Source organism: Epinephelus moara, chromosome 19 (assembly GCF_006386435.1).
Source record: "Epinephelus moara isolate mb chromosome 19, YSFRI_EMoa_1.0, whole genome shotgun sequence".
NCBI lineage: Eukaryota > Metazoa > Chordata > Actinopteri > Perciformes > Serranidae > Epinephelus > Epinephelus moara.
The window spans coordinates 504498-531057 of NC_065524.1; the positions used below are offsets into that span (position 1 = coordinate 504498).

The window sequence follows — 26560 nt, forward strand, 5'->3', positions numbered from 1 at the left end:
AAACATAAATATTAAAACCCTGGAGTGTGGGTGAAATTGCCTGATGACACATAGGCTACATAAAAGTGACTGAATCAACTGCCATGAGCAAAGGGCAAAAGCATTTGTTTTTACTGCACTTCATACATATACAGATTCATATAAGGAAATTAAACCATAAGTTTTTGGAAATTACATAAGTGACGAGTTATACTCTAACTCCCGGTAAAGTATGTGCCAAGTGACCGCGTCGTTATACTCTAACTCCTGGGAAAGTATGTGGTAAGTGACCGCAATGGATACTCTAACTCCTCGGAAAGTATGTGGTAAGTGACCGCGAGGGATACTCTAACTCCTTGGAAAGTATGTGGTAAGTCACCAGGAGGAATTATGCTCTAACTCCTGGGAAAGTACATGTAAGTTCCCTGGAGTTATACGCTAACTCCCGGGAAAGTGGGCGAGAGGTACACTCTAAAACGCGGGCTGACTTATGAAGTGTTACCCATCAGTTATGTGCAGGGCAAAGAGCAGGGCTCCAGGCCAAACTTCAATCAATGAGCAGTTACAACAAGAATACAACAAGTGTTTGGTAAATGAGCTCTGTGATCGTACTATTGTGTGACGAGATAGGTAGTAGCAGCCGGAGTCCCGTCATCTTGAGGGCAATAAAAAGCGTGTTTGGGACAACCCGTGATGTTCCCTGGGATGCCTGCGGGATAAAGGGACACAGTGAACTCGCTGTCCTCAGGTCAGAGGACGCACCCTTTTGTTTCCCTGATAATGCTACACTGTGAACAAGGAATTCATGGTAAAATCAGCAGGAGGAGCGCTAGTTAAATGTTAGCTGTTTGCAGCTAATGGAGGTTGCATTAAGTTACATTATGATACGTTCAAACTCTGTTTAGTAAAAATGGCTACTTTGAACTCATTATGATGCGTTCTAGCTCTATTCAGTAAAAATGACTACTGTGTTCTTATGATGTGTTCACTGTAGTCATGTAAAACGTGGTTTGGGCAAAAAAATTGAATAAATACAGTTAAAAGCTGTTGAGCTATTTTTACTTGCCAGCAATATCATTTGTTTTACAGTGTAGCCCCGTATATGCTGGGTAACCAAGCTAACATTACACTGTAATAAAACAACATTGCTAACTAGTTGGTGGAGTTTGTCCACCTCGAATGGCACTTAATGGCTGGTGGATTGGGCAGCGGCAATGACAGGTATTTCTCCAACAAAGCAAGAGGACACAGTTGGTTCCCTCACTGCTCAAACATAAATCCCTGTAGGCTCTCTTTGTTTCTTTCCCAGCATTTTTATGGTTGTTGTGCATTCAGTGAATGTCAGCATTGCATACTGTACTTATGACCGTTCTCATCCTTGCGGATGATGAATGATTTGGGCTTCATTTGGCGGTTGCCTTCTTTAACTGTATGTCCCATATAACAATAGGTGACTAATTGGTGCAGTACTATTAAAGGTGTAATTGTACTGAAATTGTAATTATGTGTGCTCATAGAGTATTTTACAATGGCTTTGAATCTGGCTCAGCCAATCATAATCACAGATTGGAACTATACATTTTACAAGGGAGTGTTTACTTCCAGAGCCCTGGATGGCCTAATTGTACTGAAATTGTAATTATGTGTGTTCATAGAGTATTTTACAATGGCTTTGAATCTGGCTCAGCCAGTCATAATCACAGATTGGAACTACACATTTTACAAGGGCAATCAAAAAAGAGAATACTAATTTCAACAGTTTAATTTATATAATTATAAGCTGCTTTTGTATGTGTTATTGCTTCACTCACAATAATGTTATTATCATACTTTATTTTTTACTTTGCATCTTGTTTTTCTTTATCCAGGGAGACGATGGCTTACCTGTACCAGGATGTTGGAATAAAGTAAGTTGAGAGTTTGACAATGTGATTTGTGTTGCAGCAGCTGACATACTATATGCTAACTTCACTGTGAACATTGTTTGAACTAACCTTTGATATATTTGCGTTTTGTTTTCCACTTGCAGTGACGATAACTTTGGAATGACTTGTGTGATTGTACATAGGATATTTATTTTTTTACTTTTCCCTATTCTGTTATATGTGGGAAAAAATGAAATCCTAAAAATATATGGCAACATTTTTGTACAGATTGTTTATTTTAATACATATGATAGTGTTTATGTATTGGATTTTATATCTATGCATTATTTTAATATGATTGGATAAGTAAAAATAATAATGTTGCAACATCTGCATGATATTTGTGCATAATATTAAGTGGATAATGCTCATTAACTTATTGTATGATATTGTTCAGTTTTATTGTAATAGACCATGCTGCACTGAGGTGTGGGGCTGGAAAAATCATGTGTTAGCATTTGGCAAGTCTTAGGTGAACTCTCCTCTTTGTGATGAGCACTGCATAAACACTAGTGACAGAAAGCTGTTTAAAGTCTGTACTTTGAATTTTTGGTCATATGCTCATATTGTACTAATGGACAGACAGACTTATAGGATCAGATTTAAGGCTGTCACCAAAGTATACATTCTTTTTGTCTCATTAATGATAGGATGGCAATGCTGGTCCACCAGTCCATCCAGGCACTTTGGTCCAGAGCACCATATCTCAATAAATATTGGCCAGATGACATGAAATTTGGTACAGATCCTGTGGAAACTGATAATAGCTGTGCTTAACATTATAACTGCATTCAAAAAAGAAATAATAAAAACTGATGATGTAAACCTGCTTATGATGTAAAAAAAAAAAAAAAATGCTGACTACGTTAAACTGATTTTTCTATCATACATTACTTGTATAATTTATTGAGATTCATAATTAACTACTATTTATTACATTTGGGATTGTTATTATGTGGCACCCATCAGTGACAGTGGGCAATAAAAGGGTATCAGAGGGGTCACAATTATAGCCTAACCCTATACATCAAGCAGTCAGGGTATACTACCCTAAATGGTACAAATGAAGTGTACAAAGAAAAGCTCTGAACATTTTCTTCCACTTAGGTTACGGTAAAGGGTAAAAAACCTTTATGTTTCCTCTTTTCTCATTTTACTGCCTTTAAATGTTTTCAGGGCTTTATAAGTCCCAAACAACGATATCTGTATTGGCCTCAAAACCCAGTATCAGTCAGGCTATAGTTTCATAGGTTCAGTTGTTGACAGCAGGGCCTCCAACTTTGGCACTGTAAGGGTGGATTTGTACTTGTGCGTCAGCTCTATGTGGAGCCTATGCTATGGCCTACGCCATTGCAACAATTTAAACTTGTGCAGTGTTGTGTCTGTGTCACTCTGAAGTTACACCTCCAAAACACAAGTTGGCAGTGGGGTTTCTGTGAAGTGCTGTAAGGTTTAGTTGATTCAAAACACACCCAAAACACACATTAAATGTACATTAAACATGGCTTAATAGCGACAGTTTCAAACACAAGTACACAAATCAGTTTCACTATAACACAGGATTCAAAGTCAAAGCACTTGTCTTTTGCTGGACACATTTTCCCCACAAATACAACATGCTAATGGTATTAGCACAAGCCTTTGGCATTTTACATTGTATAAATTAGCCTAACAGCTAGCAGAGATTTCCTTTACTCATATGAGGCCAGGGACAACAGCAATATTTTACAAAGGTAACGTTACAAAATTTGGCTCCATTACAACTCACAAGGTTGACCAACAAAACAGCTGTCTTATACTAAACACGTTTTCCAAACAAATACAACATGCTAATGTTATTAGCACAAACCTATGGCATTTTATATTGTACAAATTAGCTACTAGCAGAGATTTCCTTCACTCATATGAAGCCAGAAAACCTCACACAAGAATTAAAATGCTATTTTGTGGGGGCTTTATTGTCTTCACAATTTAATGTTTTTTTATCTGTGAAATAAAAGTTAATAATAATATTACATTATCATTTTCCACAAATCCCCAAAACTAATTCTTAATGATTGTAGAGTCTTCTGGATTTCTGGTCTAAAACAATCATCAAGACAAAGTTTCCCCTGGAGTTAACTCCAAAAATGATGCCCAGAGTTCCAGTAAATTTGCATCACGTCCCATATGATTCCTAATGATTTAGGATGGTTCATTCATTCCCACAATTAGTTCCACCTTGAATTTATACACAAAAAATACTGAAAAAAAAAACTACAAAGTTATGAGCAGTTTGCCATGGCATTTGCTGTATATGTCATGCTCCCTTAAATATGAAGCCGTTCCATTTTGAATACTCCATAACAGTCCAAAAGTGCCACTCTCAACTGTAAATGCTTCATGAAGAATTATATAGACTGACTGTTCCATTTAACTACAGTTGGTTGTAATAACCATTGGCGTCACAAGGGGCTGCTAGTCTTGTTATGCTATCAAAGTAATGCAGGCATTATATCTGTTGTGTTAATCAGTCATCAAGGAACAGCCTTAAATCTAGTCTTTGAGATATGATTTTGAATCAAGTCCTTCCAGACAGTCACAGTTTGCTGTTAACACTTGAGTCCTGGAGGAGAGTTTCAACCAAGATCTCTTAATCATTTGAAGCTTTAAAGTTCAGGCATGACAGATTCTAAAAAGTAAATGTTAAGATGGACAGCAGAAAGCCAGATTTTACGGGCAGCAACTTTGTGCTTTATGATTGTGAGGCTCTGTGTATTAACTGCAGTGTTTGTAGATTGTTTGTGTGTGTGTCTTCTAATCTGAGGCACAGTGTACAACCCTTATTGCTGGATGGAAAATATTGCTGCTCACCATTAAGGCATGCTGTTGCAATCGTCATCCACTTACGAAGAAAGCTGTAACCGGCTTGGACAATGGAGATAATTTTTTTCTTTTCTTTTTGTAATCAAGAACTATGGGATTTTCATTTCATTAATGAGCATTTTATTGAGTAGCTGTGCTCTTTAAGCTAACCTCAGTAACTTTACCAAGTGACTCAGTGTTGAAGAAATGGATGGACTGACCGAAGTGGAGCTTGATCCATGCTGCTGCTCTTTGATAAAGCTTTGTTTGTGTTTTGGTTTGCCTGGATTTGATGTTGCCATGAGAGATTTTTGTTGGATCCTTGCCAGTAATAAACCTATTCACCACATCCTCTTGCTGCACAGTACCTTACATCAACCCTTGCATAAGCCTCTAGCTTCCATAATGATCATAAATACTGATGTCCAGATATGTACTGAAATGTTCAGTGTTGATTGCATTCAAAGTGACCATAACAATTAAACGTACATTTCTGAGGATTTTGGTTTTGTTCTCAAAAATGTTTCAAACCTACTAATTTATGGAGGCTAGAGAGTGCCACTAGATTAATTATAATTAATAATCCTTTTCTGTAAGATACAGCATTTTAAAAAACTGTTTTTAAACACAAAAGCATTTCACAAATGCATAATTTCAGATTACCCAAAACCCATGGTTCCTAAACTGCCGTGATATCATCCCTGCTCATCATATTTTGATGCTTGATCATAATGCCTGATGGTGCCAGGGGCAGCCTTTTGCATTGTATTTTGATACAAGGGGTCTGTGGTTAGGATTAGGCAACAAAACTCCCTGGTTATGGTTAGGAAAAGATTGTGGTTGACATCAGTCAACTGACAAAATAACTCAACGCTGACTTTTAGTTTAGCATGGGACAGGCAACACATTCTCATCCTAAGTCATCACATATGGCCACTTTGTCAGTGGACTTTCATGTCTACATGTTAGGCACTAGGTATACTCATGTGTCTGTTGTTGATGTTCCAGGATGCCGCTACCAACAACAGGAGGTCAACAAAAACACGTGGTTAGTTTTAGAAAAAAATAGCATGGTTTAGCTCTACATTACTTTAATATGAGAAGGAAACACCAGACTCCTGGGTAAAAGTCCAGGGTCTGTTGGACCCATCCACTGCCCCTTTCACCCTCCCTATAGAGACTTTTGAGCTACTAATATAGCTTAATATACTAACATAGCAACACCATATAGCTTTCAGCTATATTCTGTCATTACCAGCAGGGTTTCAAACTGACAGCGTCCGGCAGTGTATCATACTGCAGCAACACGTGTTGTCCGGCAGACCGGCGGTGTATCATAACACTGCAAATGGTTCTGCATTGCTGCATATACAAACTGACATCCCCCGGTGGTATAACATACTGCCACAAAAGGTGGCTTTTGGTGTAAGTGTCAGACACAAAAATATCTGACAAAGCAGTGGTACTTTGGAATGAGAACAGGCTGGGACAAGATCTCTAAACTGTACCTGTAGCTAAGACTGAACCAGCTGCTGTATCCTGTAGATATCACATAAATGCCACTAGGGATTACTGTATCTGCACTTAAAGTTAAACCTACTGCAGACCCACTTAAACTGAGGTTTAATGTCTTGGAGTTAAAGACAGATGCTCTTAAAGTTCAAATCTTTCACTTTACCTCTCACATTTGCAGACATTTAACAGACCTTTCTCACAGGAGACATGATGACTTTGACTGGAAGGAAAAGCATATCTAAGACCATTAACAAAGGCTCCATACAAGTGTGCCAGTAAGCCATAACAATGTGACAGTGAGCAAGCATGCACATTACGGGAACCCTAAGACTGAAGCGGCTAAATCCAATTCATCCGTTATTCATTCATTATTTTCATCTGCTTTTCCTGCTGTCACATGTCAAAATGTCTGCTGAGAAACTATCTGACTGAGGAGGAGTATTCATTATACAGGGGCACAAGTCCAGTAACTGAAGGAGGTAAAGAATATAGACAGCTTTGCCACATGAATATTTCAGTTCGTTTTTAAGGCTAAAAAGAAATTTATTAATGTACTGTAACACCAAGTAACAAGTCAGGTATGTAAACTGTATATGTTTAGAGGTTATTTATAGTGCAGACTGTAGTGTCAAAATGCTGCGGGATATGGTATAAACTTCTACAGACCAATTAAAAGATCTATTTTGTGTTACTCAGAGGTGCAGCTAGCCTATAGCTGATATTAACTGCACTGTATTGTTCCAGTGGTATTTCTATATTATTTTTCTGAAGTGATCCTGTCTGTACAGAGCTGTGATCACTGGTTTGATGGTGGTCTCCAAACAATGCTAACCCATTTGGATTTGAAGGTGCATTTGTGTGTGCCTCACAGCATGGACTGAATGATGTGGTTTTGTTTGAGCTCTTTAATTATGTTACAGACAATATTTTTGGTTGGACAACAGTATCACATGGACCTAAACATGTTTTAAATGTAATTGAAAGATCTCTCAATATACACTTTTTCACACTGCTACCATGATGTCCAGTGCAAACATACAACAACAACAATAATTATTATTAGTATTAGTATTATAAATAACAATATTATCAATAATAATAATAATAATAATGAATAATTGTTGTAAACGTATTATTCAAGAACTGCAAAATACAAGCACATAGTTGTAAAACTGTATACAAATTTACAAATAAATGATCCAAAAGGGGGTGGCACAGTGGTGTAGTGGTTAGCACTGTTGTCTCACAGCAAGAGGGTTCCTGGTTCAATCCCAGAAGGGAACCCTTCTGTTCAGAGTTTGCATGTTCTCCTTGTGTCAGTGTGGGTTTTCTCCGGGCACTCCCACAGTCCAAAGACATGCAGCTTGGAGATAGGTTAATTGGTGACTCTAAATTGCCCTATGTGCTAGCCCTGTGATCGACAGGGACCTGTCCAGGGTGTACCCTGCCTCTCGCCCAATGTCGAGCTGGGAAAGGCTTCACGCTGAATTCTGCCGCTTAACCTTTTACTTTTTTTAAATTTCATATAGATGGTGTGGGTTGGGTTAGTTAAAATCTGGTCTGTCTTCTTAGAAATAAGTTCATTGTACAATTGAGTTGCCAAGGCCTGGTCAACTCCAATGATTTTGCTTGCAAATTTGACCATACGTTGCAATTTTTTCTGGTCCTGAATGTACATGTTTCCAAAGGCACAAATAAGGCCAAAGGTTAGGAGACTTTGCAACAGGGCCTTATAGAACAACTCCAGAATACAGTTGTCCAATTTAAATTGGTTCAGCTTTCTAAGGAAGTACATCCTCTTCTGCAATTGTTTGTGCTTGTTAAATGCACATTGGATGGATGGATGATCCAAAAGACAGTAGTGAAACTATTAAAATAAGATTTAAATCAGGTGGTTGCACAACAGAGATGTATTATGTAAACAAATAAGACTAGTTTTCAGGCAAAAGGGCAGGTCTGTAAAAGGATAAGACAGGATTTCTATGCAGAATCGGTGTCTGCCAGCTGAATACAAACTGGAAGGCTGAGGCGCCAGTACAACAATCACCCTTTGACATTAATAACATGGAATGACATGACAATGACATCACATCAAACTCACAAATATTTTCCAGCACTGCTAGAAAATACACACCAGGCATGAATCACCAACACATTCTCACGCTGACCTCGTCAAATATCAACGTTTGGTCATGATATGAACTTTCAGTGTCGAGATATTACATGCAAACTACCCTGGGTGCGTTGGTTGTTGACGTTCTGGGACGCCATGTCAACTTCAGCCTGTTACACGCATTGTCTGAATTTGAAATACACTTAAGTTTTCACCGGAAATGTACAGTTTGCATGCAGTCTCTTTCAAAATAAATGCACTGTGTTGGTATAACACTACAAATTGACATTTTTTTCCTTCAACAACAGACGCACATGGTTACGTTTAGCCAACACACTCATGTGGTTGGATTCAAGAAAAAAGAACAGGGTTTGGCTTTATAATCTTATGGTAAGCAAACATCAGCCTCCATAGCCATCAAAGTCGGTGGTTGTTGGACCCATCCACCCCACCCTACCTGGACTTCTGTCTTCTTAATTTTCATCATTGTCCTGCCAAATTTCCTCCTGATGACGCCCGGCAGTGTTTAACAATAATGGTGACCAGCTGCATATCATGCTGACGTGAAAGGGTGGCTTTTTTGGTTGCTGTCTGACACTGGAAGTCCCTGACTAAGCACTGATGTTTGACAGCTTCTAAGTGAGAATCACAGAAAAATGCAATTTTACCACGTAGGCATTAAAAGCTCTTCAGTTTGAGTTGAAACGAATGTAATACAGCTGGAAACGATCAGGGCAGCAAGCAGGCTGTTCAATGGGAGCATAATAAATATGATATCATTTATTACATTCCAACCTTGTATGTGGGAACAGAGAAACTGTTGACCTGAGTCTTTTCCCAACAAGCTGACAACCTTAGAGCAAGGCCATATAATGCATTACATATACCAAAACTTAAAAATGGATCTTGAAACCAAACAGCCAGCCAGTGGAGCCATCTGGGATGATTGGAATAATTTGACCACAGCTTCTTCTACCAGGCTGCAGTATTTCCTGATCAATTACAATCTTCTAGTTGCTTTGTTGGGAAGTACAACAAATATCATCACACTTATTCTCGTCAAAAGCGTTGGTAGGGAGAGGGACGTCTGGAGCACTTTGCTCAGCCTGCTGCTCCCGTGACCGGGCTTCGGATAAGCAGTTGAAAATGGATGGATGGATGTATGGATGGAAGGATGGATGTAGTGATAGATAGATAGATAGATAGATAGATAGATAGATAGATAGATAGAAATATCCTTTGGATAAGTTCTTCTGTTTTGTGGCTCTACTCAATTCATCTTTAATCTTTATTAAAGATGAATTGAAAGAAACCCCAAAGTTCCTAACCTGGGGGAAAAAAAACTTGAGACTTGTTGACCATGCACCACCCTAGAATTAAAAGGAAGAGCTTCTGTGTAGTCTTAACAGTTTGCATTGGTGTCAGACAGCTGATTAAATGATTGTAAATCTCAAATCATTTATTTATTATTTCACCAAGTTTTTGCATCAATTTGCTTCTGTTCCATTTATTGTAAATCAAGAGCATAACATCATGGTACAAACCATATCTTTAAAATGTCGAACATTAAGTGCCCTCAAATGCAGTTTGTAAGCATTTGACACAAACTCAGCTAACTGAAACACTTTGTCTGTAAACAGAAACTCAAGTCTACATTCATCAGACATGAAAAACAAATAATTCTGCAGACAATTTCACGAAAAGCTTACATCAGAGATTGTGATAAACTGGACAGTCAAACAAAAAGTGTATTTCATTTTCTCTCCGAGGTCACACAGTTGACATTTTCTATTCTCTTCTGGAACTGAATGAAAACGTCTAGTCTCTACTGCCAGAGGCAGGATATCACATCTCAACTGGGTGCAGACAGACCTTTGAAAGCTGAAATATCAGCAAGTACAGGTGCTAAAGTATTGATGCTTTATCCCTGGTGTGCCATCTGGAAATGCATCACATATTCATACATGGTACCAAAAACGCAACCATCTGATGAGTTGTCATGTGTTTTACTTTTTAGCTAATAACTCATGCACCATGAGGCGTAACAAAACAATATATGCAGTCTGTTCATTGGATGATGGCACTTTGACTGACATAGTCCTCACCCATTTGCGCCAATACGTTTTTTTTTTTTTTTTTGCCATTTTGGATTTTTTTTGTGTACCCATTATTTTTGCTTTTTTGGCCCATATCTCATCTCGGCACCAGATTTGGTACATACCATATTTAGATGACCCTGAACAGATCTCTTCAGTTCATCTTGGGTATCAATCACCATTTGTCTGTAATTGGTTACCAAACCTTTAAAGCAGTTGCCTAATAAACTTAATAACCTTATAACTTCTTAATGCTAAATTAAATTGCAACCAGATTTGGGAATTTTGTATACACAGACACGTGTGTGAAATTCTATACAGTTCTACCCATAGGGGGGCACTAATAGTAACATTAAAACTGGATATTTTTACAACCTATCAACTTTAATAAAATGAAACAGGTTATACAAGTTCTCTATGAGCATATGCATGACATTTTTTACAATATCATCAATAGCACAATCTCAAGGCCATTAGTGAATCCACCACTGCCATATCTCTAAAGTAATATTCCATGGTAACCAAATTCAGCATGTTGTATCAACTCGGTCTCATTCCGAAGTCGTTGAAAACCAAGCTTTCAATGCCTACATGGTAGTATTGCATTTTAATGTGATTTCAGCCCGGTCTCACTCCAAGTGGTCAAAAATTGGTGCTTGGTCAGTGACTTCTGGTGTCAGACACCGACGACAAAAGCCATCCTTTCATGTTGGCATGATACACAGCCGATTGCGGTTATTATTTAACTGTGCCCAGTGGTGTCGGGGGAAAAGCAGCGGGACAAGAATGAAAGTTAAGGCAGCGAAAGTCCGAGTGCAGGTGGGTCCAACAACCCCTGACCCATAAGACTGAAAAGCCAAATTCTGTTCTGTTTTCCTGATGCCAACCACGTGTATGTGTTGGCAAAACGTAAGCACGTGCGTTTGTTGCTGAAGAAAAAAATCTTTGATTTGTAATGTTTTGTGGAGATCGTATGCAAACTCTACAATTCCTGTGAAAACAGAAGTGTATTTTGAAATCAGACAATGCATTTAACAGGCTGAATTTGACATGGCATCCCAGAATGTTAACAACCAAAACACCCAGGTACTTTGCATGCCATATCTTGAAATGAAAAGTCCATGACCAAACATCGACATGTGACAAGGTCGGAGTAAGAATGTGTTGGTTATACAGATGGGGATGCTGAACAACTTTGCAGCATTTAGTACAATTCCACCTGTAGGTGGCACTAAAAGACTTGAAAGATTGCTGCTGTTGCAGCAGCAGCTTTCAACTGACAGCCAGCTCACACACTCATGTTCTTCATAAAATGCAAATGCTGTAGTTTAAAAATGTAAGAAAAGTATAAAAGTAAATCAGGAGCTAATGCTAAAATAAATCTGGAATGCACTGGACATCAAACACTAATGATAAATAATCTCTTATGTATTGCACAATTTAATATCCCTGAACGCATTCACTTGTATTTCTGAAATGACTAAACTGTGTTTACACGTATGTTTAAAGGGTCAACATCCTTTCCAACTGGCTAAGAAGTAGGGCTACTAAAGACTGTCTTCATGATGCCACAGAGAGGAAACTTGAAGACATTTTGAGGTATCTTTGAGTTTTTACCCAAACCTGGAGTTGGCATTTCAACATTTTTCCAGGAGGCTGAACACAGGGCCAGTAACGTCGGAGGCTCTGGTTGTAGTGGGAGAGCACATTAACTTTGGTAAGACTGGAAAGTGGAGACGTTGCACCATCGTTGGTTTAGTTATTGAGGCTCTCTGGACAGGACAACCATCACAGCCACAGGGACACAACTGTATATACTGATGTGTTTCTTTGACTGCATACAGTTTGATCTATTTATCTTGTAGTGAAAGTGAGGCATGGACACTTTAGCACATGCTATTTGTTGGGTTTGATGTAACATCAATACTTTAACTGTGATACAGAAATCAGAGCAGCTCACAGAGCAGGTAGATGCCATGTGTTTCCAAGAAAAACAAAAAAACAAAGGGATACCCTCTTGATGATTCCTTCTTGATATTTTCTAATTCACTGCCTTTTCAACAATCCTTTTACAAGCAGCTATGACATTTTGTTAGAATCACTGTGCCATAGAGGAAATACTCTAAAACCAGCATCTAACATCATGCCTGGTCACATATATGATATTCTTTGCTTTTTCTATTGAGGTGTTAACAGACATCATGATCCAATGCTGTACTGTAAGTATTGTAACATATAAGACAAAGGATTGTATAGAAGTACTCAGTCTGTGTAAATAGATTCATTGATGAAACATGATTTTACGTACAGAATAAGCATAAAGATTCTCAGAGGGCAGTGTCCACGTGCTGATTAGGTACAGATGACTGACACTTGTAAGAGAGAAAAAACCCATGATTTATCTATCTGCATGCAACACATATCCAGTCTCTATCACATGCAGAAAAATATATTGCATGCAATATAGTTGTTTTGTTTTTTTACTCAAATAATGTTAAATTTGTCAAGTTTGTTTTTCAAATGATTTTATTGTTTTGTAACTGTGAATATAATTAGTTAAAAACAAAAACGTCACAGTCGGAATATGTTAACAGCTGTTACTGTACACGCAAATGATCTAAAAAAAATGCCCTCTGTCCGTGTGTCACACTTTCCTGTTTCATTGAAAATCAAATGTACAGAAGCATTCCTTATGTCATACTGACAGCTGCCTTGTACACAGACCTGGGTCAAAATGGTGTTTCATTTTTATTTATTTTTTTGTTGTTGTTTTTCCATTTTTTGAGTTCAGTAGTTTTAAGTTATGAGAGAAATGTAATGCCTTTTCATTGTTTGAATAGGTGCAAGTGCACTGAGTGGGATGCACCTATTGTTCATTTTTAAATTTTTAAGTAATTATAGCTTTATTATTGTAATTATTAGATCAGTTTTATTTTTAAAAACAAACCTTTCAGCAACAAAAGCACAGTGAGCTCAAAGCACTGAAACTTCAGAAACAAGAAGCAAAAACACAAACCACAAGCAAGACAGAACATTTTCATTATTTTGTCTGCTAGCTTGTGTTTTGTCGATTCGATTATCTATTGTGTTCTGTTGATTGAGTTGGATTGTCTTTGTATTTTGTCTGTTTACTTGACTGTTTTAGAGTGCTCTGAGCTCTCTCAGCCACCATACAAAGTAATTAGAACCATGATTCACAATTAACAACATCTGACCTAATGAAAATGTTAAAGTAGAATTTGTTCATTTATTGTGTTGTTTGAAGTTAGAATCTCAATAGCAATTCTTTTGTCAGGCAATGTGACTTTTACCAAATAGTTTATTTCAAAGATACACTCCCTGACTTTTTACAGAATTCAGCTGCCTTCTCTGTTCCACACTCATCCCGTCATCTTTAAAACTTCAAGAGAATGGAGAGGAAGGTTTGGGTTGTTGTTGGGTGCTGTAACAAAATAAGGGACTGAATCTTTAACATTTTATATCTGGAAGTTTCTCTGTAGTTTCTGTTTTAACCGGCACATTTCTATTTTGCACAAATATGAAACTAACACAGTTTTGTTTATATAAACTAAGCGAGTTGTAACTATGTTTTATTTACTTGGTTTGCCATGTCCTATAGCCATATATAGCCAATAGAGTTGTAACAGTGTGCTCTTTATACACTGCAAACTACATTTTTGTGCATGAATTCGGGTTACAGAATACACATTTTATGTGAGTATATAAGAATATACTGTAAGTTTTGATCTATGTTAGGTTGGGAACCAGAAAATGTGTTGTTAGCAGCGCTTAATCCAAACAAAGGCATTATTTGACTCATTTTACATGTGTGTACACATGTTCTTGTACGTTTTGTATCAGAGCTGTACAACATGTAGTTGGTGTGATGTGTTAATGCCAGTCTGGACCCTTTGTATTTGTTACTTCACTTGATGAGTTCTTCAGGTAGGTCATAATGCACTCAGATATAAAAATCCAGCTTTTTTTTTGGTTTCAATTAGTTATTTTAGTTTGACAGTAGTGACCTATCCATTTCCCTCACATCATTTTCAGTCACAACAGTGGTTGCTAGGAGACTTATTGTTTTTCAGCTTGTATGTGATTGCTTAGATTTGAAAGTTTAGCTCAGCCTTCTTCCTCAGTCTTTTTTTGTATGTTGCTCCCTGCAACTGCTGTTCCAGCTAACAGTAGCCCTGGTTTAAGCCTCTTACATAGAGCTGCTGTTAATGTAAGCATGAGATAGTTTGAAAGATGGATTTAGTGGCAGAAAGAACAACACATGAGCCTGTCGATTACTGCGCTATATTCAGAGCTGAATGAGATATTCGGGTCTGATGAACAGTAATGGTAGCCATGATGAACAGCATCTATACAGCTATGCACTGACACTCCCCCAGAGACACACACATAGCAGTGTCTGGCAGTATAGCTGCAAGCCATCTCGTAAAACAATACTTTAGTAGTAGATGCGATTTATTAAATCAATGTACTATGTTCAAACAGGTCCTCAAAAAGTAGACTAAAAATAACAAATGTGAAGTGTTAATTACTATTAAAGTGCCATATCAGGAATCACACAAATGACAAATATTTGCTGTGAAGCACTCTGTTTAATCTCTTCACACAAAACAAAACAAACAATCTTCAGAAGCATTGTCTGGCATGGCTGCTGGCCTGCGGTACAGCTGTGCCGCTGGAATCCAGGGTTACTTAATTGGCTGAAACTGAAATGATTTGGTTTGGGTGTAGTCTGCATCATGTGTGTGTGTGTGTGTGTGTGTGTGTGTGTGTGTGTGTGTGTGTGTGTGTGCAATTGCCAGTTTGTGAGATTAACTTAATATAGAAAGTATGCATAACTAAATGTATCAGTCAACGTAGTGAGAGGCGTATACCCCAATTTAAGAGAGTAAAAGTACATGTATTACTTTCTACACTGGAACAGCTTAGCGTGCATTATTGTGCTTATATCACTGTAAGGACATTGTGCAACTCATCTTCAGCGTGTAGTCAGTTTGTTTGCTCAGGTAGTCACAGTTAGTCAGTCTCACTAACTAAACAAATGCATCACTAACAAAACCGTTGTTTTCCTATGGTATGTTGTACCTGGCTTGTGCTCCTCTCTTGCATCACGTCAGTTTTTCTGGCGTTTTTTAGACACCCATAAATGTTAGAAATAATCTCAACTTTTCAGCGCAAGGCGTGGTTGCACTGCTCATCAGTGTCACACTTGGCCCAGGCAGCCAATCAAATCAAGCAAGAGCCAGGCTTTACTAACTCACCTCACACCATCTCTTCTTCCTGTTTTGATGTCAGTAATTGTAGGAAGCACAACAGGATGATGACAAATGCAGAGTGGTATTTCAATACATTGAACTTTATAATTCAAGGTCATCCCAGTATTAGGTGCTTATTGGTGAACGCATGCACATAGTAACATGAGCAGCCAGGCAAATTTCTCCGCTGATAATGCTGTTTACTATGCTAGTAAATAGGCTAGCTAGCTAGTTAGCTAGTTGTGAGAGAGAAGGGGGAATGCATATCTCATGTTGTGATAGTTTTGTGTAGGAGAGAGAGAGAGAGAGATTGAGAGAGAGAGAGAGAGAGAGAGAGAGAGCACTGCTTGAATCTATTTTTTTTTCCACATTTCATGATCAGGTTGCATACGCAGCCCTACTCCATAGGCGCACCATGCTGCTTTGCCTAATACGTTTTGCCAAGGGGTTTTTGAAGTAGCTGTGCCTGTAGCCACATCTCCATGTGGCCTAATCAGGGTCTGACACTGCAGTTCCACTGCATGGCTCAGCTCTGCTCAAGCCAACTCACTTTTGGTACCAAGTCCTTTCTTCTGTTTTGTTTATTATTGTGTATATGTGAGTTTTTAGTTTTTGGGCTGCCTTTAAAAAATCTGTGTCAATTGAACAACAAAAAAAATTGCTGTTGCTTGGCTATTTAAGGGGCCGTGCACATGCTGTGTTTTTTGCGCCACCTAATTAATTGTTTTCAATGTAGATGCACAGCAAATGCACTCAAACGCCAGAGCAATGGCGTCCTGGCACGCACGGTTTCCCAAGTGCCTATTTTTCAGGGTGTAGCGGCTGCGCCCTGCAATAAACAGAGTTCAACTTTTGTAACACAGCAGCATGCACTGCATGTCATCTAACAAGGAACAACCAATTACAGTTGGCATCTTTCCCTTTTCTGTAACTATCTGTCTGTAGTAAATATGGAGAAGATGTTGATCATTTTAGTGCAGGGCTGCCAGAGCTTTACATCTGTCCCACAGACAGTAGGCCTACACACAAACAGCACCTGGAAGAGGATCAGCTCTGCACTCTGATTTCAGGTAAATAGGCTATGATATGGTGCTTGTTAAGGTTGCTTAGCAACCTCCGATACAACCTGCCGCCTCGCTCTTGAAAGTTGGCACAGAGTAGGCACAAGAGTAGCACCCAGCACCCGACCTTGCATTTTCCAGGCAGTTACAGATGCGGCATGTGTACAGCCGCTAAAAATGGTGGGGTTTTGCAGGATGTGCCCTGTCGCACTTTCTAACCAGTCAGTGGTCTGCATTGTTTTAACTCCATCTTCTAGTATGGGCTCAGCTTGTTTGGATCGTTGACCGAGGTGGTACCAACAAATCACCAGGTACCAGGTACTATCTACAACTTTTGCTACTGGAAAAAAAATAATAAAGAGTTGAGGTGGAGTCGAGCAGAACCATGCCGCACCATCCAGTGGAAATGCAGCATTTGTTTCACCAGCTCTAATTCATGTGTCTGACTGGCTTTTTCGTCATGACAATGGCGGCCAAAGCTCATGGGTATTGTAGCAGTTAGAGCCAATAACACAAAAAGCCTTGCATGGACTATGCGCTAAAGCCTTACAGGGCTCTTCAAGTGAAGTTTTTACCACATTCAGTTTTGCATTTACAGCAGCAGTGTTTTCTTCTGGTCTCACTGTTTTTTTAATTTAAATTTTGAATTAAGTAGGAAATGAATTCTTCATTAAGACAGTTAACCTGCTTTATTTTGATCAAAGTATAAATCTTGATGTATGATTTGTTTAATTTTGAATACTTGTCAGACTCAAACAATATCTTTGAACGAGTAGGAGGGCATTATACAGAATTTGCATGCTAATATATTTTCATCATTCTTTCCTATATCAGTGATTGAACATTATTCATACTGTACCTTTGATGTTTTCTTTTCACACATTCAAAAGAAATCTGCCAACTGAGTGACCTTTGTGTAGGTTTCTGTGCTACCACAACATTGAAGTGAGGTATTCACTGCAATCCACATGCTGAGTTGTTGTTAGTTTAGTGCAGTGTCAGAACTGAATGTTTCATGGTAATGGCAATGTTTTTGTTTTCCAGAATAATTTGTTTTTACTTTTTATAATCCAAAGAATGGCAGCTGTCGTAACTGATTGCCAAACAGATATATGCACAAGTCAACTTTGTGAGCAACTTGTCACTGACTCAGAATAAAGAAACTTTTTCAGTGGAATTAGCTTTTTGTGGGTTTGTGATTTTTGATCTTTTGTAATTGAATTTTCATGTGTGTCAATCACAAAGGGGTTCAGCCTTTTAGACAATTCCTCCAATCATCATGCATACACCAAGCGTCCTCTCCCGCCTACCGCTCCATTAGGTCCCAGGGAAACTGAGCCTCCCTGAAAGTGGACTATGGAGATAGATTTGTTTCATAATTATGTGTGTGAACAGATCGACAATCTGTGTGTAAATGTGTAATCTGTAAATATAAAACACCTTCCACAAATACAAAAAAGATTTGTAAACTCACAAAAATATTTTGCAAGTATAAAACGGATCTGCAAATACACAAACACATTCCACAAATAAAAAAAAATATCTGTGAATACATTAAATTAATTTGCAAATAAATGAAAAGCATTTGTGAATATCTTCCTAACATTTACAACTTTCCAACGGGCATTTGTGAACTCAGTTTTTATTTGTGAATCGAAAATACATTTGTGGATCTCAGTTCTACGCGTGAGGATTTGCTTTTTACACACACGGAGTTTTGAAACAAACTTTCCGCCGGTCCGAACAAAAATGCACTCGTATCGGATAGCATGTGATCACCCAGCTGATGACGTCATTTCTGCATGTCAAAGTAAGAGCACGCAGTTTTTCTATGGGCAGTTTTTTTTTTTTTTTTTTAAATAATCAGCTATAAGTAACGTGCATTCATTGTTTTATGTTAATGTCATACAGTGAGTATTAGTGTGTGTTTATTTGTTCTATGTATATTATCTGACACACACTTTTGTATACATTTCTGTTTGAGTATGAAAGGCACGACAATGCTTGTCAGTTCTCTAAAGCGGTGGCTTGGCTGCTTCTTCAGTTGACCATTATCAGCCAACTCATCCTTCATATTTTTCATTTATTCTTTCGAGTAGGATTAAAGTCACAAAGCACTTCACATCTTATTATTAGTGTACTCTTACTAATGTAGTTGTAATGTCTGTGCTGAACCACACCGTTTAGTTAGGTTACATCATTTCAGTGAGGTTACGTTAACTGTTGTAAGATATTGTAAGTCTTTGATACTGTTTTTGTTTAGAAATGTCATATTGTAGTTTTATTGTTCCTTGTTAATATGTAGATTGCGCTAAGGTAACGTTAGCTATTGAAATGGCATCTGTTGCCATGGCAACAGTAAACATTCATGTTGCCGGCTAGGGGGACGAAAGCAGGGTACAGCATTTTATACATTGTAAATAGACCAGAAGTCGTGAGACATGGGCACTGTGTTTATGTGTGTTCACGTGCTTTCGCTGATCTCGCGCGCAAGCACGCACACACACATGAGCGCGGTGCACAGACAGGCAGTTAGAGCTACAGGCTACAATGAGGCTAAAAACAGAGTTCAAATGACGTTTTTCCACACAACTTTTTATGTCGGGGCTTCAGGACACTTGGATCAATATGGACGAGCAGTATGGAGACATTTTGTAGTTTCAATTATGTGTTTTTGGATGTTTGAATCTGGGGCACCGTAAGCCTCCATTAGGTGGAGTTGTGTTGCTACCCCCTCTCCCCTTGGATCTCCGGAAGTGTTGTGAGGACTCTAAAACTTCACCTGAGCCTCCATCGGCATATGGGTGAGTAGATAATGGCTGAATTTTCATTTTTGGGTGCACTATCCCTTTAAGGAAGTCTTACCTTTAGTTAACGCCTACATATTAGACATGATCAATATATCTCTATTAACAGGCTATGTACCACAGTCCTTTAAGGTAGCTGTAATTAAACCTCTCCTAAAAAAGCCCACCCTGGATCCAGAGGTGTTAGCCAACTATAGAACAGTATCTAATCTTCCCTTTCTTTTAAAAATCCTTGAAAAAGTAGTCGTAGACCAGCTGTGTGACTTTCTCCATGATAATAATTTATCTGAGGAATTTCAGTCAGGATTTACCAGCTGTGTGACTTTCTCCATGATAATAATTTATCTGAGGAATTTCAGTCAGGATTTAGAGTGCACCATAGCACAGAGACAGCACTAGTAAAAATTACAAATGATCTTCTGATTGCCTCAGACAAAGGACTCGTCTCTGTACTTGTTTTATTAGATCTTAGTGCCGCACTTGACACAATTGACCATTAAATTCTACTAGAGAGACTGGAACATTTAATTGGCCTAAAAGGTTCTGCACTAAGCTGGTTTGAATCTTTTTATTTATCCGATCAATTTAAGTTTGTTCACATTCACGATGAACCGTCTTTACATACTAAAGTTTGTTTTGGAGTTCCACAAGGTACTGTGCTCGGACCAATTCAATTCACTTTATATATGCTTCCCTTAGGTAACATCATTAGAAATCACACTGTAAATTTCCATTGTTATGCGGACAGGGATTTTGGGCCCCAAGAAAAGAATTTTTACTGGGCCCTATACACAGCTGGCCGGGAGGCCGCCAAAAAGTTTTGATGCTATTTTATATAAAACTATGCATTTTGATGGTATTTTTGACTATCATTCCCACATTTGTGAAAAAAGAACAATCTCTTCCTCCACTTCCACATTCCTCCCTGACAAACTTGAAGAGGATCCTGGACCTGGCTCTGTAGAATGTACATTATAGGGCTGACCCAAAAAGTTTGAAGCTTCGAAGCTTTGTTCGATGGCACGGGATTCTTTTGTGAAAAAAAAAAATCGAATATTCAGCCTTTTTTTTTTTCTCCCGTTTTTTGGGGGGGACCTTGAACGCAACACCATCTCCGAAAAGGAAATAGAAAGCCCGGACGTGCAATGAATGGAGACCTATTATCCTGCTTGAACACAGACAACTAAATTCTTTCAACAATGTGACTCAAAATAATGATAAAATAGATTTTATTGATGTAAGATAATATGCTGATGGTGACATTTTCCACCGGTCTGCTGCGCTCTGAGTCTGGTGTCAGTGACACATGCTGCTCTGAGTTGCGCATCTGTCTGCTTGCGCTGCAGTGCGCAGAGGGTTTTAATTTTTAGTGTTAAATCAAAAGTTAAACACTACTTAGCAACAACCAGAAGTGTTTTTTCGTTTGTGAATATTTTTATCTTAATTCTAGGGTTGCAAGAAACTACCTTTTTGCCATAATTTGTAAGTTATTAGTTAGTTTTCGCTTAGCAAAAAAAAAATGTTGTTTGCTTGCTCATCCCTAACTAAAATGATCACCTTCTTCTGAATATTAACTTTGTCCCTGGTCTATAAGCTGCTTATAGACCAGGGACAAAGTTAATATTCCATAACTTTCCACCACATGAACCACTAACAAACCCACCTTGCTTTTTGAAATACTGGGTGACATACTGTCGACCCTTTGCTTCTTTCTCCCCTCTTACCTTCCTTTCTTTCCGTTTTTGGCTACCTGATTTTTGAGGCATATTGCCGTCTCCGCCTCCTTACCCGCTGTCTGTGACAAATTATGGTGCACTGCAGCTGATCCAGTCGGACTGAACCATTTTATGTAAATAGAGAGGGGGAGCATTAATGTTTCCAAAACAAATAAAGTTATTGTTACCAGTACATTGTAAATAAAATATATTTGTGATTTTAAGTCAGTTAATAACTTAGTGTCATATTATTTTTTGTCAGTATTATAATTTTATTAGGGGCCTCTCTGGGCCCCTCTTAATCATGGGCCCCTAGAATCCTTCTCCTTTTTCCCCCCTTTTCGGCGCCCCAGTATACGGATGATACACAATTGTATTTATCGATAAAACCAGAAGAAACGGAAAAATTAACTAAACTTCAAAAATGCCTTAAAGAGATAAAATCCTGCAAGCACAAAGCTGAACTGAGTAGATGCTTTGCCTCTTGCACTAATGAGTTATCGCATGCAAACGCACAGAAGCACGCATCTAACACCACATGAAATGCTGACAGGTCGACCTATGCCCGCACCGCAATTGCCAAAAGCTATAAATCAGTATGATTGATTGAGTATAATGCAAACACACACGTCCCATCCCAGGCTAGCCTAAATCTCATGCCAACACTCTCAGCTAAGTCCAAACACATAGACACCCCATTCAGCTTAGAGCCCTGCGCTGGAGCCCGAGGTCCCCTCATCCCTTCATCCCTCACCCCTCATCCCTTGACCCTCAACCCTCTCCTCCTCAGTCATGACTACTCATCATCCATAACATGTAATAAATCATTCTGAAAATACTATTGGTGTGGTCTTGTTAGTGAACTAATGTAACAATTGTGGTGGCAAAACAACTATTTAATGAACAGTTTAAAGAAAAAGTCTTCACACGTCGGCTGTCTTTCTTGAGTTTTAATAAGCATTCATGAATGGAGACACACACACATACAAACGCATGAACAGTCAGTAAGTGAGTGTCTAGTAAGTCCTCTAGCCCTGCTATCTTTATAGTTCCCATAACACATGCGCATCAACAGTAAAAATATGTGGCGCCTGCAGTAGATAGGTTGGTTTGACATTCCTAAGACACAACATCTCTTGAGACTGACAAGGACACTTGGTGTCCTCCCTGGCTCGTAATCTTGGTGTCTGAGCCTCCCTGGCTCGTGACCTTTAACCTACTTCCATTAGGCCTCTGCTGTATCTAACACTGCTATCACAGTAGGGGTTAAATGAGCAACACATATCATTAGGTTAGAAGTTCAGTTTCATCAAAACAAGTAACCTTATACAACACATTATAGGTTAAATATGTTTAAATACCAGAATTTTCCATCACAAAATAAAACTGTAGATTTCAGGGGCGGCTGTGGCTCAGAGGTAGAGCGGGTCGTCCACCAATCAAACGATCAGTGGTTCGATCCCGGGCTTCTCCAGGCTGCATGTCGAAGTATCCTTGAGCAAGATACTGAACCCCAAATTGCTCCCGATGGCTGTTCCATCGGTTTGTGAGTGTGTTAAAAACTGAGTAGCAGGTGGCACCTTGTACGGTAGCCTCGGCCACCAGTGTATGAATGTGTGTGTGAATGGGTGAATGTGACTCGTAGTGTAAAAAGTGCTCTGAGTGGTCACTAGATGTCTAGAAAGGCGCTATACAAATGCAGGTCCATTTACCATTTACCACAATAGGTGTTGAGTACTCTGCCGAAACGAGACGTACGTGTATTAGGGGTAGATGAATCTGAATCTGACTCAGAGCGAATTGTATTGTGTGGCTGGACACAAGTATCATAGGGGTGTGTCAACCTGGTGCATTAACCAGAGAGCCAGGAGATGTGGGTTAAAAGTCTTTAGGGAAGCTAGTTAATGGGTAGCTGAACTTAATGAAAGGGTGGTTGAACCAAATATGACTTACGCCTTGGAACTAATAAGCACCAATAATAAGAGAAAGCAGGACAGGAAAATTCTTCCATGGAGTATTTCCCTGAGAGAGATAGATACTGAAAATTTCATCCCTAGGAGCTTGTCCCCAGGGAACCCACAGCTAAAAATTAATGACGAAGATATAATGGATGCAGATGTAGTTGACACAAACGTAACCATTTCTAATTCCTCTCAACCAATTGAAGCAAATATGACTCAAGATCCACCAAAATTCAACATTCCAACACATGCTCCTATTTTGAATGAAGTTAACTCAACTGTCGTGGAAAATGCTATGCTTAAAAAATTAGCCACAGAGAAAACGCCAAGTGAGTTAACAACAGAATCTGTTAATATTAAGCGCCGGAGTTTATTTAGGAAAATATTAAATTTTCATTTCAAGATTTCAAAAGGCTGTAGCTTGAAAGTGGTGAGAGATAAAGGTATACTATAAATGAGAAAAATATTCATTATGACCCAAAGTTTGTGAAGGAGATTAAATTTACTCATCTAATTTTCATATTGTCACGTTACTAGGGGGCGGCCATATTTGATTTTCAGTAAACCTAAATTTTGAACATATTTACATGGTAGATCTTTTTTGTTTTGTTTTGTTTTTGTCATCTCTTCCTCAAAATAAAGGAACAGGGGCCCTTTGTTCAAAACCTACATAAGGGATTAAGCCGGGATATGTTGGTTATCCTGGTCCCGACCAGGCTAACAGCCAGGCTTAGTTTATCCTGGTGCCTTATCTGTCCAGTCTGCTGTCACTCCGATCGGAAATCAATGTGTTTTACAGTTATTCCATGTTCTTATGTACGTATTTGCCCCATTTTTAAACAAACAAAATACATATAGCCTACAATAATGAAAAAAACAAACATTTAAAACATTATTTTTGTCATAATTATTCGTGTGATAAGCACTGTCAGGTGTCTTCAATGAAGTCAGTGATAAGGGCAATATATAAAGTCCCATGCACATGTGTGTTTCTTCCTTCACAATGGCGTGTCAGTTCTTGAATGATGTTTTGGATGAAGAGGCACTAATTCTGCGAAGGGCATTCCGACGGGAGAGAGTGCACAGAGAACAGGTCAGACCCATTGCTCTTTGATGACGACCACCTGTATGAGCGGTACAGGTTCTCAGGGAAGGCATCTGCTACCTCTGCAGACTGCTGGGTCCGCAAATCCAGCACCGCACAGCACGGAGCCGTGCAATGACCGTCACACAGATGGTTTTAGAGCGTTTTTTTGTTTCTCGTTCTTAAAATAGGTGCTTTTATAACAGGGTTTTTTGTTAAGATAACAGTCTGGGGTTCAGCATCTTGCCCAAGGATATTTTGACATGCAGATATCCTCACCAATAAAAGGATTAATTGTTGGAATACACATACAAGTAGGTATATTTGGCATTGGTAGCACACAATTAGTGGTTATTAGATTTCATACCTATATGACCTTCCCAAATTACATTCCCAGTTAACTGGATCAATAACCCCAGTGTACTTTACATTAATGAATGAAAACAGGAAGAGGAAACCACAATATTCTTTGACCTCATTTTATTTAAATGAAAAATACTGTAATCAGTCACTGTCTGCTTGGAGCTGGGGAGAGAAAGAGAGAAATAACATTGATTAATACATTGCATCACAGTCATGCTTACAGTGTGCATTAAAATCACTTACTTCTTTCTCTAGTTTCTTAATTTCCGAATCCAGTTTCCTTAAAGGATAACTTAGGTATTTTTCAACCTGGGTCCTATTTCCCCATGTGTATGTGTAGGTTCTCGTTCTAAAATTGGTTCAGTATTGAGGGAGGCGGATGCAGCCGGCGGCCGCGAAACGAGCTAAAACGGTAAGGGGGCAAATGCGTCCCATATAAGTTTGCGCATTAAAAGTGCTTTTTTTCACCACTGACCGGTTCAGATCGCCAGTGCTATCTCTGTAAATAGCATACTAAGCGTTTCCCTGACCCTTCACCTCCTCCCGGCTGTGACGTCATCTCGCGAGAGCTTTGCTTGCTGCCGGAAGAAAACAGAGCCATGCTGAGCGCCGCTCAGAGTGGCGCTGGTTGTCCCGGAGTACAGTTGAGAGTTTTACTGCATCGATTGAAAACAATGGTTCGTTTTTGTGCTTATCCAAATTGCAAGAACAGGATGTCGCGCAACACCCCGTACAGCTTTCATAGGCTGCCTTTGTCGGACGGTGAGATGCTGAAGTTGTAGCTAGTTGTGCTACAAATGGATGCTAACACTTCTGTCCAGACACTGCGCCTTGCAGACCACCGGGTCTGCAGTGCTCACTTCTCCCAAGATGACTACTGCCAGCCGAACAAGAGAAGACATCCAATCCCGAAACACCTCTTCCTCAAGAAAACAGCTGTCCCACAAGTAGAGAGAGCTACAGACACAGTGGAGATAATGTTATATAAACAATGTTCGAAACGCTTAGTATGCTATTTACAGAGATAGCACTGACGATCTGAACTGGTCAGTAGCGAAAAAAAGCACTTTTAATGCGCAAACTTATATGGGACACATTTGCCCCCGTTACCGTTTTAGCTCGTTTCGCGGCTGCTGGCTGCATCCGCCTCCCTCAATACTGAACCAATTTTAGAATGAGTTGTACCTATGAATCATACGCACACATAGGGAAATAGGGCCCAGGTTGAAAAATACCGAAGTTATCCTTTAAGGTTTTTTTTTTAATTTGTCTATCAAGCTCCATGTCCTGCAGCTTTCTCTTTTGGAGCTTCACATCTGCCAGCGCTATCTGCTTCTGTAGATGACTTGCATATAGCTGTCTGACAGTCTGTGAATTCTGTACAACACATATCTATTAGCACAGCAATTGTGGACACCATGGATGTCCTTCAGGCAATACTCACTGTATTTCCAGTGTGTAGTGTTGCATTGTCAGAGATGGGTAGTGACTAGTTACATTTACTCAGTTACATTTACTTGAGTAACTTTTTGGATAAATTGTACTTTTCAGAGTAGTTTTAATGCGAAATACTTTTTACTTTTACTTGAGTGATATTGTTTTAAAGCAACAATACTGTTACTTGAGTACAATATTTGGCTACTCTACCCACCTCTGACTACATAATTACACACACACACACACATATATATATATATATATATATATATATATATATATATATATATATATATGTACAGTATATTTAAGAATATATTTGTGTTTCTTGTGCCTTGATTTATGTTATGTTTGTAAAGATTTAATTTATTTTTGTTTTAGTTAAAG

At 38.8% G+C, this 26560-nt stretch overlaps 1 protein-coding gene across 1 annotated transcript in view; it reads left to right on the forward strand.

Annotated features, from left to right (window-relative positions):
* LOC126406518 (collagen alpha-1(XIII) chain-like) overlaps positions 1-17977 on the forward strand; it is a 349158-nt gene extending 331181 nt beyond the window's left edge. The window contains exons 39-40 of the mRNA XM_050070828.1: positions 1848-1886; positions 11982-17977. Of these exons, the coding sequence (XP_049926785.1) occupies positions 1848-1886; positions 11982-12014 (72 nt within the window). The 3' untranslated portion in view covers positions 12015-17977. The remainder of the gene's footprint in view (positions 1-1847; positions 1887-11981) is intronic.
* Positions 17978-26560: the final 8583 nt, after the last annotated feature.